This window comes from Leopardus geoffroyi, chromosome C2, assembly GCF_018350155.1.
Source record: "Leopardus geoffroyi isolate Oge1 chromosome C2, O.geoffroyi_Oge1_pat1.0, whole genome shotgun sequence".
NCBI lineage: Eukaryota > Metazoa > Chordata > Mammalia > Carnivora > Felidae > Leopardus > Leopardus geoffroyi.
Window position 1 is genome coordinate 77,662,828 of NC_059333.1, and position 13,965 is coordinate 77,676,792.

The following is a 13,965-nucleotide window of genomic DNA, read 5'->3' on the forward strand; positions in this document are numbered from 1 at the left end:
GAGAGAAATGGAGAGACAGAATCCCAAGCTGTCAGTGCAGAGCCCCATGTGGGGCTCGATCTCATGAACCATGAGATCATGACCTGAGCTGAAATCAAGAGTGAGACGCTTAACTGACTGAGCCACCCAGGTGACCCAGTGATCCTGTTTAGTTTTGATCACATTCCCAGCAGCTTGTCCTCAGTGGAGGTGGCATTTTATTCAGAGTTACACGGCACTTGGACTATTTCAATCCCTTCAGAACTTCTTACTATGGGCCTCTTGGATTCACCTTCTATTTGAGAGCATAACTCTTCCTAATTTCAGCTGCTGTTCTCAAATTGGCCTACCTTACTTTCCAGTGAGTACCACTGGCTTTTGGGGGGTTCCCTATTGTCAAGTCTGCCAGGTACCACATTACTTCCATCTGCCCTCTTCCCTAGACACTGATTCTGTGTGTGGTTTTCCCATAAGTAGATGCATTTTTACAAACACATGTAAATGTGGTCCAGGAGGGTTTAGCTTTGGCTTCTGTGGATATTTGAAGACATTAAACAACAATGCCACTACCCCAGGGGCCATCTCCAACACTTTCATTTTTGATTAAACAATTTCCAACTCTCTTAGATGTGCAAAAGACCACAGAAGGATTGTGTCCACAAATGAGGGCAAACATAAACACACACACAAGTAATAATAAAATACAGTGTTGATTAATCAAGGTGTTGAAATACACCAGAAGAACGGGCAGCTGCTGGCCTCACTCAGCAGCCAGCAGAAGCGTGTGGCATTTCTCCAATGGTATTTCATACGAAATTAATAGAAATATAGTAATTCTAGTTATCCACTGAATATAATTTGGGAGATGGTGAATGGAGACAAAGCATTCTCTACCACTTTCTTTAAAATGGCACAAACTGAGGAAGTGATAAAAGATTTGTGTAAAGCTATTAAGGAAGAATAAGAAATCTGATGGTCAAAATGGCATTCTCTACATTAACTCAACAGTTATTGGCATTTTAGAGAGGGCAAAATGCTCTTGAGCTTGCTTACCATATACCAAGTGATGGTTGGTTTGACACTGGAAGGAAAAAATCCATCTACATTTGGACAAGTGATCTTCTGAACACCATATTCTATATATAGTCTATGCACTGGGAGTTTCATGGAGGAATTGAAGCAGCTATCTTTCTGAACCACTTCAAGAGGAAATGCAACTTTGCTGCAATACGTGGTGTTCCTGAAAAGAGAAATACACAGTAAATGGGCAATCTCATTTTCATTTGATTTAACACAGCAATCCCATTGAAATGAGCTAAAGGAAATAATGCTACATGTGGAGATTTCATTTATCTGTAAGTTCATGTAAGAATTAAATGTATTATGGAGGTATTTCCTTTACCAATTTGACATCACAAAATAAAAACAGACACCATTAACTACTATTGATATACTGAAATATTTACCTTTAAGGGTGACTGGGGAATTGCACTTGTGTTTGAATGTCTGCACACGTCATTTCATCTGCCTGGACAGGGCTCTTCTCCTCCCATCACCCCGCACCTTAGACATTCCCTTGACTGAATTTAACATAGTTCAAACAAGGACACGACCATGTGTATTTTCTTTTGTTCCTTGCATGTAATACAGTGTCTAAACTTTCAGAAGGCACTGAATAAATATATTATTTTTAATATTTATTTTTGAGAGACAGAGAGAGACAGAGCATGAGCAGGGGAGGGGCAGAGAGAGAGAAGGAGACACAGAATCTGAAGTAGGTTCCAGTCTCTGAGCCTGACGCAGGGCTCAAACTCATGAACTGCGAGATCATGACCTGAGCCGAAGTGGGACGCTTAACCAACTGAGCCACCCAGGCGCCCCTAAATAAATGTTTCTTAAACAAATGGAATGAATGTAATACATGCATCTACATATGGGAAAACAATAAAGGGAACACAGATAATGAAAGTAACTGATTTCTTAGGGTGATGGGTAAATGGGTCATTCACTGTTCACCCTTGTTTTGTGATTTCTGTGTAAGGTGACAAACACATATTAGATATTCATTAACTGATTAATTGAGACTAAATACTATGAAATAGGGAGATGCAATTCCCCCCTTTCCAAGATGAGAAGAGGGGTGTTTAAAGATGACTTATGACAACGGTAATAAGGTGAGAAGAGAGAGTGGCAGCTTTGATTTCTACCTACAAAAAGCAAAAGGTCTACCATGTGAAAGAAATATTCTTTTTTTTCTTAGTTTATTTACTTTGAGAAAGAGAGAGAGAGAGTACGAGCAGTGGAGTGGGGGAGAGAGAGAGAGAGAGAATCCCAAAGCACTGACAGTGCACAGCCTGATGCAAGGCTTGAACTCAAAGAACCATGAGATCACGACCTCAGCCAAAACCCAGAGTTGGACACTTAACCGACTGAGCCACCCAGGCACGCCTGGAAGAAATATTCTACAGTTGGAAATTATACAGAGGGTAATTTTCAGCTTTGGAAGATATATTCTCTGATTAAAAAAAAAAAAATGATGAACAGTGGTGGGACTGACTTTTCCAGCTCCAAAAGTAAAATATGGATGTGATCTTAAGAGGGACATTGAAGCAAGAATACAATTGGTTCAGTATTAGAGGATGAATCTTAATTTATGGCCTTAAATACATCAGGCCTTTGATTTTACATGGTTCAGTTTAAGGTCATTCTTCATTTAGGAATCACCTCAGGACAGTGGGAAGCTTCTGGTGTCCCCACCAGACAGGTTCACTTCTAGATTTTCTTTGGGGACACAGAATGTTGGCAGACAGATAAACTGAATATATGACCATCTGATAAGTATGGAAACTGCTAAGTAACATTTAAGGAATACTCAGGCCTAAACAGCCATACTGCTCCTGTAATGTAAAAGAAGATTAGAAAAGTTTGAGGAAGGGCTCTAGACAATTAGGAAACAGAAATAGAGATAATGAAACACTAAAATGCAGAGTAGACAACAAGGTCATCCAGAAAGCTACTGATGACCCCTTCCCAAGTATTTTCTGATATCCACTACATGTGGAATGTTAATGGATTAACAACCGTCAAACATAAAAAGGAGGTCAAGGAGTTTAGGCTAATTTTCTCATTGGGTGGATACAGATACCAAAGTTATCAGATACTGACTTGCATGAGGTCACCAGCTAAGTAGGGTCAGGGCTGGGCAGATGGCCTAGTTTCTGTGTCTTTTCATCCAGTGCTCCTTCCACTATAATCTGTCTTAAACTCTCCTACAACGCTGTCTTGGGACATGAACAGTGGACACAGGCTCCTTGGAAGCCCACATGCTAGTCTAGAGTCCACTCCAATAAAACTAAAGAGTCAGGTGAAAATCTCAAATAGGCCTTCAGAAGTTACAAGGGACTCCCAAGGCCACAGTGATGAAAATGCTCTGTGACAGAGAAAAGGTCCTTTTTTACTTCATCACGACACAGCTTAAATATATGAAAACATAGTCATATTTTTCCATTAGAGAATAGTTAATATCCATGAGAGACAAGGGGCACTCAGAAGAAGATGTGGAATTATCTATCATTATGTTATTCTCTGTTGTACTGGTATGTCATTCAGCCCTATTGTTATGGGCCGAACTGTGTCCCCCAAATCCCTATGTTGAATTCCTAACCTCCAATACCTCAGAATGTGACCATATTTGGAGACAAGCCTTGAAAGAGGTAATTAAGGTAAAATGAGTATGGTGGGCCCTAATCCAATATGACTGATGTGCTTAGAAGAAGAGAATAGGACAGAGATGACACATAGGGAAGACCTTATGAAGACATGGGAAGAAGATAGACGTGTATGAACCAAGAAGAGATAAATGAAATCAACCCTGATGACACATTGATCTTGGAATTCTAGCCTCCCAAACAGTGAGAACACACATTTCTAGTATTTAGCTACCAGTCTGCGGTATTTTGTTTTGGTAGCCATAGCAAACCAATGCACCTATTAAACAGCAGGAAACTATGTAAAAACAAAATAAACACAAACACACACACACACACACACACAAAACCAAAACAACAAAATAGTTATAAGCCATAAGCCAGATGGAAATTTAAACAACAAAGTAAAGCCTGGATGCTAAAAGGGGATCTTGGGAAAAAAGTAGCCAGAGAACTAAGCCTTAAAATGATTATTCTCTAGGGTTGCCTGGGTGGCTCATTTGTTAAATGTCTGACTCTTGACTTTGGCTCAGGTCATTATCTCAGGGTCATGGGATGGAGCCCTGTATCCACCTATGCACTGAGCATGGAGCCTGCTTGGGGTTTTCACTCTGCCTCCCTCCCTCTCCCTGCTCCTACCATGCTTGCACACTCTCTCTCTCCCCCAAAATAAATAAATAAACATTTAAAAAATGATTATTCTTGGGGCACCTGGGTGGTTCAGGCAGTTAAGTGTCTGACTTCGGCTCAGGTTATGATCTCGAGGTTCGTGAGTTCAAGCCCTGCGTTGGGCTCTGTGCTGACAGCTGGGAGCCTGGAGCCTTCTTTGGATTCTGTGTCTCCCTCTCTCTTCCCCTCCCGCACTTGCTCTCTGTCTGTCTCTCTCTCTCAAAAATAAATAAACATTAAAAAACTTAAAAATAAATAAATAAATAAATAAATAAATAAATAAATAAATAAATAAAAATAAATTATTATTCTTCAGAGGGAGCTCAGCTTTTTAAAGACTTTTTTTCAGAGCAAAAAACTATTAATTAATATTAATTAAAATAATAATAGAATGGGTATATTATGTAGTAAAATGCAAAATCTACATGAACTTTCAAAATTAAAAAAAATTGATTTGAAAGAAATTTTGCAGTGATGGTAGGGTGCTTTGGGTTACATTCTTCGATTCCCAATGATATGGTGTTTACTTGCTTCCTAGGGGATTTTGGTGAAAAAACTTGAAAGGCATTGCTCTAAATATATTTGATGGTTCCCAAATACTCTTTCTTCCATAAGGCATCCAAAGGCTTTATTCTGTGCCTGGAATTTTGAAAGATGCCAAGAATAACAGATATATATGGGTTCTAGTCCCCGCCCTCCTCATTGTCTAGGGAAATGAATGCCTCCAGGTAGGGCAGAAATGAAGGCAGGCTCTAATATCAGGGAAAAGGAACAAATAAACAAGATTCCAGCACTAGATAATCCTGATATATGCCAGGGTTTGAAAAGGAACCAGTTATAAAGAAAATTCTCAGGAGTACAGCCATTTTCTCTGCACACCTCTTTCAGACAACCTCTGCTAAGCCACTGAGGTGAGGTGTAACTAACTCTTTCTAGATGCTTTCTTCCCCTCCCCAGCTTCATAGCAGATGCATCATCTGGAAAAAAGCCTAGGAACTAAAGGGAAAAGAGAAAGTCACCACCAAGAATCAGGCTACCTTAACATGCAGGTATAGTTGCCCGTGTCATTGAGGAGGGTGGGTCGGAACCAGAGCACATCTTTCTCCTTACTAATGCGGTTGTCAGGGAGGCGGAAGTTAATTGGCTCCTCCAGGTCCCGGTCCTGCCTAGTCCAATACCAGATCAGAGTAAGGCCAGCTGAATGGGCTGTGCTGTAGTTGTATTTCAAGAAATGTTCAAAGAGCGGGCATTTGATGCGAGCTGGCTCATCTTCAAACACTTGGATCTGCCTCATGGTATCTAGTCCCCAGTCATCACAGCGCTCTGGAACGATCAGAAAAGAAAGGAAATGCTGGTGAGTCATCTCATCTTAAAGGGCTGCAGAGAACATACCTTCCCCTTAGGACACCCAATCAATTCCAGGAACCCCCTTCTCTGGTCAGGTTCAGTAACCCTTCTGTAATAATTGCATGCCCTATGGGGAGCCTGGGTGGCTCAGTCAGTTAAGCATCTAACTTCAGCTCTGGTCACGATCTCCCAATTGGTGAGTTTGAGCCCCATGTCGGACTATGCACTGACAGTGCACAACCTACTTGGGATTCTCTCTCTCTCTCCCTCTCTGGCCCTCCCCCACTTGCATTCTCTCTCACTCTCTCTCTCTTTCTCAAAATAAATAAGCAAACTTTAATAATAATAATAATAATAATAATAATAATAATAATTGCATGTAATAGAAACCTGTGGTATGAAGAAATTATTTCTCTACCTTACTTTATCATCTTTTGATTACCTCTTGGATAATGATTTGATCTTATAACTTGATCCTATTGTACCCTATAAGGTATGATGGAGAATCTCACCTGAAAAAGAAATCGTGTGCTCTTTCACCCCTGTGGGAACAGAGGAGGTTCTACGGGGAAAATTGTAACTGAAAAGACAACCCTCAAGACTCTCGGTTCTTCCCAGGTCTCCTGATTTAGTGCCTAGATCTGCCCAGGCAAAGGTATCTACGTAACAGACTCACAAGCAAACCACATGTGTAATAAATAAAATGAAGTTCACCACTAAAGTTTGTGGTTGTTTGTCAAGGCAACATTTTTGTGGCAGCAGATAACCAAGAGAACAACTAAATTTGTGGCTACTTTAATTTTGATAAAAGCAAAGAATTGGAAGCCATGTGACATGCAGAAGAATTTGTAAGCAGTAAATCCTTAAGTAATAAATCTCTGAGAAATTTAACAAATTGGCTTTTCCAAGACTCAACAAAATACTATTATTTATAATCACTATGCTTTTATTTAGAAATACCTTTTAAAATCCAATATACAAAGAAAGAATGGAAAAGATCAAAATGTTGTCCACACCAATCCAAATATGACAGTAATTTTTTAAAATAAAACATCTATCTTACCAGATTCTTGAAATACATTTTCATTAAAGTTAAAAATTTGCAGAATCAGCTCATTCAGTTTATAGGAAATTACAACTGTAGTTTTTCAGATACATATGTCAGATTGAATACATGCAACCAATTTCACTCCTTTCTGAAACTTCATTGAAACTAAAATAATGTTTCAAGACATAACCCCAAGTAATAGCAAGAATAGGAAAAAAGACAGGAACAACATCAAAATTGACAAGCTGTAATCAGTTCAGCACATTTAAACAGACAAATCCTAAACCGGCACGGAAGGCTGGAGAGCATACCAATGTACAATTCCGAATGCAGAAAAGATCCAGAAGGAACTGTCAGCCCTGAGATAAGGAATCACCAGTGCCATTCACCCAATATTTCTGGGTTCTCTTCTAGGCTGAAGACTCCACTTTTCCACCCCTCTGAAGGAGAGGCCATGTGACTAAATTTGGCGAATATGATGTAGTGAGTGTCACTTGTGTTGATTATTTTAAGGGCTAGAGCATATTTTATCATGTTCCCTTTTCGTCTGCCTTGGCAAATATAAAAGCACAGGGATTGAGCCTCCTTTAACTTGGGTCCCTTGATGTAGATGACATAAAACAAAGGAAAAAAAAAACAGAAAGCAGAGACCATCAATTAAATAAGTCAATGAAAACAGACTTACACCACAAAACTATTTTTTTTTAACTGGAAAAAGAGAAGATGCTATAAAGAACCAGAGAATAAGAAAGAAGACGAAGACCAAAAAAAAAAAAAAAAAAAAAAGGTCACTTACTTACAAAAGACCAGGGATCAGAATGGCTTTGGAACTTTCAAAAACAAGATTGGAAACTGGAAGATAATGAAGCAATGTATGTGAAGGGGAATTATTTTCAATTTTGAAACTAAACCCAAGGAAACAATCAAGTGTGAAGGTGGCATTTTCAGGCACATCAAGACTCAGTAATTTTACTTCCCATATGCTCTTTATCATGAGGCTTCTGAGGGATTTGTGTTAGTAAAATGAGAGGGAAAAAAAGCAAATTATGGGATAGAGGAAGAAGGGATCCAGTTCAAGACAGAGGGGAAAGGAATCTCCAGAATAACAATGAAAGAGATTCTAGGCACACAGCTATGCAGCAGGGCTTGGTGATGAACCAGGGTAAGTAGAAGGGGATGGAAATCTCCAATTAAAAAAAAAATAATAATTGTAACCAATACATTACCTGATGAAATTAGCGCTGTGGAAAATTATGCTGAAAGGCAACTGTAAAGTATGAAACAGTTATCCAGAAGATCCAAATTAAAGTAAGCCTATGAAGGCAAGACAATTAATAACTTCCAAAAGTAAGAAAGTAAACATAATCATAGTTCATTAATATGTGAAGGCATATTAATTAAATGATTATTGATTCAAATATTGTAGCACATACGTAGAGAAGAATGGGTAAATAAAGGAGAGGGTATGGCCATTTAAGAGAGAGAAATCTCATTTACTATAAGTAAAAAGTGAGGGGCGCCTGAGTGGCTCAGTCAGTTAAGCGTCCGACTTCGGCTAAGGTCATGATCTCACAGTTTGTGGGTTTGAGTCCTGTGTCAGGCTCTGTGCTGACTCTCAGATCCTGGAGCCTGTTTCGGATTCTGTGTCTCCCTCTCTCTCTGCCCTTCCCCTGTCTCTGTTTCTCTCTGTGTCTCAAAAATAAGTAAGTGTTAAAAAAAAAAAAGTGAAAAAAAAATAATGCTACATGAAAAATGACAATAGGCACAAATTGATTAGCAAAATATAGATAGGAAATGCCAGAATAAATCAATAAAATACCTAAAAGTGGTGGCTTCTGAAGAAAAGAGCTAGCAGATGTGAGGCAACTTTAGGCAGAAAGAGTACAATTATTTTGGTGTAAACCTTTTAATATATTGGCCTTAAAAAATCTCTGTGTGTGATTTCTTTGAACATAATTAACCTAATAATTAGAAGAAAAAAGGGAAGGAAAGATGGTAGGAAGGAAGGGAGCGCGTATCTATCATGCAATACAATTGGCAAAGCCAATCTCCGTGTTTCACCACCCTAATCATATTAACTTTCCGTTAGGACAAAAAAAAAAGTCTTGATTTCACTTTTTAATTCCAAAATTTGTATCAGTGTGCTTTGGCATGGCAGTCATTCACTTTTGAATTATAAGGTATAGTTTAAAAGAAAAAGAGAGTGACAGGCAGCTGGGCTGCTGATGGTATCTGGAACGTCACCATACTGTTTGTCACCTGAAGGGAAAAGATGCTCCTGCCTTCTGTATTTCATAAAAATATGCTTTAGGCTGTTCCTACAGGCACCTCCCTCAAGAGGTCTTTCTATGTGTCCACATGTGGATGATGGTAGAGGCAAGGCTATCAAATGAAAGTTAACATCCTTCTTGCAACTCTGCTCTCTAATACGTCTCGATTCAGATCACCCCAACTTGGGCCAGTAGACAGCAGTTCTCACACCATGACTGTCATAACAGGAACCCTGGTAAACCAGACAGAAAGAGGAGACCCTTCTGAGGGTTAATGGCACGTTGATTAAAGGAGACTTCCCGACACCAATATTACAAATTGTCACTTTGTTTGGTGCCTGGAGGTCTTTACAGTCCTGGGAATGATGAATAGTAAGATGGATGATAAGTGACAGGTCCATTTTTCTTTTGTAAAAGTAGGAGAATGCAGACTGTGAAAAGGGGGATGAGCAGACTGCGAGTGTGACATCTCAACCGCAAGCATGTACTCAGACCAACCGAGGAGGAAGTAGGACATGGAACTCCGGTGACCACTGGGGTCGATGTGGCAGAGACCGGCTTAATGTTCCTGAACCCTGGTTTCCCTTGGCCCATATGGAAACTACATATCCTTGGCAACTGAATTGGGGCCATTTGGTTTGGTTCTGGCCAATGGATGCAGCTGGAAATGTTTTAACCTGAAACTCCCAGCTTAACCTATGAAGCTTTCTCCTTCCCTCACATGGAGTCCCTGAGGGCCAGAAAATTTTGAATAACATAGTATCACAAGATGGAAGGAGCCTGGATCCCTGCCCCTGTTTGGAGCAGAGCTCCTTGGAAATGCCATCTCACTTTCAGGGGGCTGTGACTGAGTGAAGAAATCAACTTCTATTGCGTTCAGCCACTGAGATGTGGGGGCATATTGTTACAGTAACTAGTATTTCCATCTTTCTTACACTAACTAGTATTTCTACCTTAACTAACAAAAGGCAGGATTCTCCTTTTATCGCATAACTTAATACATCAAGAGCAGACACATTTTAAAACAGCTTTTGTTAAAGTCCCTCACATACTAAAATTTAAATGCAGATCAATCACTTAGATTTTTGGCCGATTCCATAGACTTAAAATCTTTTCAATCAATTTAAATGCAATCCATCTTAAAGTGGCAAATAAATCACAATACCTACTAGGTATCTCCCTTACAGATTGTCCCATGGGCCAAGTAAACATATCTATAAAGTGAATCAGCCTCCTTTACAATAGGGACTGAAAAATACACATATTGGCATTCCTAAACATTAGCCAAAAAAAAAAAAAAAAGGTATTATTGAGATTTTTCTTTGGGGTGTTTGTCCATTTGAAATTTGTTCTCTGAGTTTTTAAGTTTCCCTCGCCAGCCACCCGAGGGTATTTTGTTGGAGCTTTTTAAATTATTCAATGAACAAATAAAAATAAAATCTATGGCAACAGGCTGGAGTGTCATGTAATACCAAATTAATTATATGACTCACTGCAGGCACCAGCTGAAGAAAAGACTGGGGAAAAGGCTGCTATGCAAATATATTTGTCTCTAATAACAGCAAAGGGAATTTAGCAAATTATTGGCAGAGCGAATTACTTTTTTGTTTAAAATGTCCCTTCTTACCCAGTGTGCTCCACAGTGGAAGTCCTCTCTCAACTGGCCCCTCGACATGGGGAGCCACAAAGTCATCATTTCCCTCAGCCAAAGGATTTCTTAAGGCTGAGGCTGGGTGGCACAGAGGACTAATGGAATGTGCAAAGCTTCCCAAAGCCAAGTCACTGGAAAATCCAACCCACGCTCCTGACAGCAATTAGCATTTATATAGCAGGGTATACATTTTAACTAATTAATCTCACAACACCCTCTTGGGCTTTCATGCCCATTCCCACATTACATGCCAGGAAACGGAGACAGAGAGATTAATTGACTTACTTTTGCCTGACTGGTAGCACAAATAAAGGCTTCCTGAACATAGATCTAGGATGCTTGTCCCTAATCTGTGCTCACACATTCAAAGCAAGATATTTCCCACAGGAAAAGCTATTCATATATTTGTATTTATTAAATATTCATTCAGAATCTGCTGGGAGCAAGGCACTGGGCTGGGTGCTGGGTAGAAAGATATGTAGATATAAAAACTTAGGAAGCTCAGGTATAAAAAAGAAAAAGGGAAAGATTTAAATGTTGGACGACTTCAGGTAGAATTACTTTCCCTATGTGATTAATCGCCATATGCCACTTAATTGACATATAACCTTGGGCAAATTCTTCCCCTCTCAGACTCAGTTTTTGCATGTGTAACATGCCTACCTTATAGTGTTGAGTGAGGATTAAGGGACTTGGTAAAATACAAGGAGCTCAGGACATATTGGGCTGAACTTGCATCATAAATCTGAATAGGACCTTGCCTGTCAAGAAGTTGACAATCTTGGAAAAAGAAAGATTAAGTGAAAATAGCTGGTGGAATGAACCAACTATTATAATAGGCTTCTAAGTAGGAGTATAGCTATCATATGATTGCATTACATTATATTAGGTAGGGGAAGCAAATGGTAGTCTTGAGATTGGATTGTGATCAGAAACAATCCTTTTTCATATCCTCAGCTGGAACTCAATATGCTTTAAAAACCATCCCACCAGTAAATTTCAGTAGTCTTATCTAAGCCTGAGGGCAGAGACTAAGTATAATGAAAAGGCTGGTTTTATAACCCATTCTTATAGCTTTGCTTAATTTTGTTTTTCTAGTGGTATACGTGGCTTCTCAGGAAATATTAGCCGGGGACTGTGGTCTAGGGAGAATCCAAGGTGTGAGTAATGTTGAATGACCTGCACAATGACAAAGAGAAAGTCAACGAGTTGAGTGTGGGCAAGTTTCTGAGGCAAGATAGAGGAGTGCCAGACGCTGGAACATTAGCAGGAGCCCTAATAGAGGAGGCATATGGCACAAAGCACAGAGCACCACAGTTGGGGACAACAGATATTATTTAAAGACAGGCTTTGGCACCTGCATTCATTAATTTATTAAAAAATTACAGGGGCACCTGGGTGGCTCAGCCGGTTAACCGTCCAACTTCGGCTCAGGTCACGATCTCGCGGTCCATGAGTTCGAGCCCCGCATCGGGCTCTGTGCTGACCGCTCAGAGCCTGGAGCCTGTTTCAGATTCTGTGTCTCCCTCTCTCTCTGACCCTCCCCCATTCATGCTCTGTCTCTCTCTGTCTCAAAAATAAATAAATGTTAAAAAAAAATTAAAAAAAAAATTACACAGTGAGCATCCTGCCATGGGTCAAGTTCAGGATGCACTGGTGAACAAAACAAAGGTCTCATGGAGCCTACCTCCTAACACAGGGAGACTGACAATCAAATAAGAAAAGTATAGGGGTGCCTGGGTGGCTCAGTCGGTGAAGCGTCCAACTTCAGCTCAGGTCATGATCTCGCAGTTCATGAGTTCGATCCCTGCGTTGGGCTCTGTGCAGACAGCTCAGAGCCTGGAGCCTTCTTCAGATTCTGTGTTTCCCTCCCTCTCTGTCCTCCCCTGTTCCTGCTCATGCTTTCTTTCTTTCTTTCTTTCTTTCTTTCTTTCTTTCTTTCTAAAAAATAAACATTAAACAATTTTTTTTAAATAAGAAAAGCACAGAGTATTTTGGAAGGTTAGTCAATGGAACAAAGAAAAACATAAAACCTGGTAAGAGGGATCAGGAATGAGGGAGAGGAAAGAGCGAAGAAGGAGGAATTTACAATTTTAAAGAGGGCAGTCAGGGTGAGTCCCTCAGCCATTACGAACCTCAGCTCCTAAAACCAAAACTTCAAGCTCATACTACAGAGGAGTTATGAAAACTGAATGAGCCTAAGAAATAAAGTACGATAGCAACTGTAAAGTTCTATGCACATATTAGTTACAATTAATCTGTGGGCTGCCATTTTCTATGTGACCTTTGGAAAACGATTTTCTCACTCTGGTCTATGGAAGAAACTGCTAGTCATGTCCCACTGACCTTGTCCCCACACTCCCCTTCTTCAAAAGTATGGGAATTTTCATCTGGGCACATAGCCGTTCAGAAGAAAGACTACATTTCCCAAGCTTTCCCCTCACTTGGATGTGCTCAAGTGGCAAGTTCTAATCATTGGAATATATTTGAAATTTCATGTGGTAGATTCCAAAAACATTTTTTCTTTTTATTATTATTATTATTATTATTATTATTATATTTTGAGAGAGCATGCACGTGCACACATGAGCAGGGGAAAAGGCAGAGGTAAGAGAGAGAGAGAGAGAGAGAGAGAGAGAGAGAGAGAGAATATTAAGCAGGCTGTTATGGTTATGCTCAGTGTTGAACCCCATGCCCGGCTCGATCTCCCAACCCTGAGATCATGACCTGAGCTGAAATCAAGAGTCGGACACCTAACCGACCGAGCCCCCCAGGTGTCCCCGAAAACATTTCTTGAGAGATACTGGTATGTTCCTAGGCTCCGGCTCCCATCCCATTTCTTCCATCCTGCTGCTTGGAACAGGGACGCTACATCATGGAAGATAAGAATGAAGGGCACACCTAACAGATGGTGGAATATGAAAGTGAAAGGCATAAAGTAAGGTGCTGCCTTACCAGCCCTCAGCATTCTAGCTCTAGATTTTACATAAGAAAGAAACTTTCCCATATCATTGCTACTCAAAGTGTGGTTCACAACCCACCAGCATCATCATCACCTTGGTAGCTTGTCAGAACTGAAGATCTTTAGGCCCCACCCAGACTAACTGAATTAGAAACTACAGTTTAACACGATTTTCAGATTATTCCTAAGCACATTAACATTGGATAAGTATTCGTTTAAACCAGGATTGTTTTGTGTGTCCTTAGTCACAGTTGATCATCATACTGAAGGATAACAATGTCTTATTTCATCTATTAAAGTAGGCAGATTGTTGAATAAATTGTGAGGTTTAT

At 39.9% G+C, this 13,965-nt stretch overlaps 1 protein-coding gene across 5 annotated transcripts in view; it reads right to left on the reverse strand.

The window, feature by feature from the left end:
• LOC123611088 (interleukin 1 receptor accessory protein) overlaps positions 1-13,965 on the reverse strand; it is a 138,472-nt gene that overhangs the window by 46,164 nt on the left and 78,343 nt on the right. For all 5 annotated transcript variants that reach the window (XR_006718425.1, XR_006718426.1, XM_045502591.1 and 2 more), the window contains exons 3-4: positions 5,393-5,678; positions 1,033-1,219 (exon numbers count right to left, since the gene is read on the reverse strand). Coding sequence is in view for 3 of the 5 variants with exons in the window: in XM_045502591.1 (XP_045358547.1) it covers positions 1,033-1,219; positions 5,393-5,678 (473 nt within the window). In the remaining 2 variants the exon portion in view is untranslated. The remainder of the gene's footprint in view (positions 1-1,032; positions 1,220-5,392; positions 5,679-13,965) is intronic.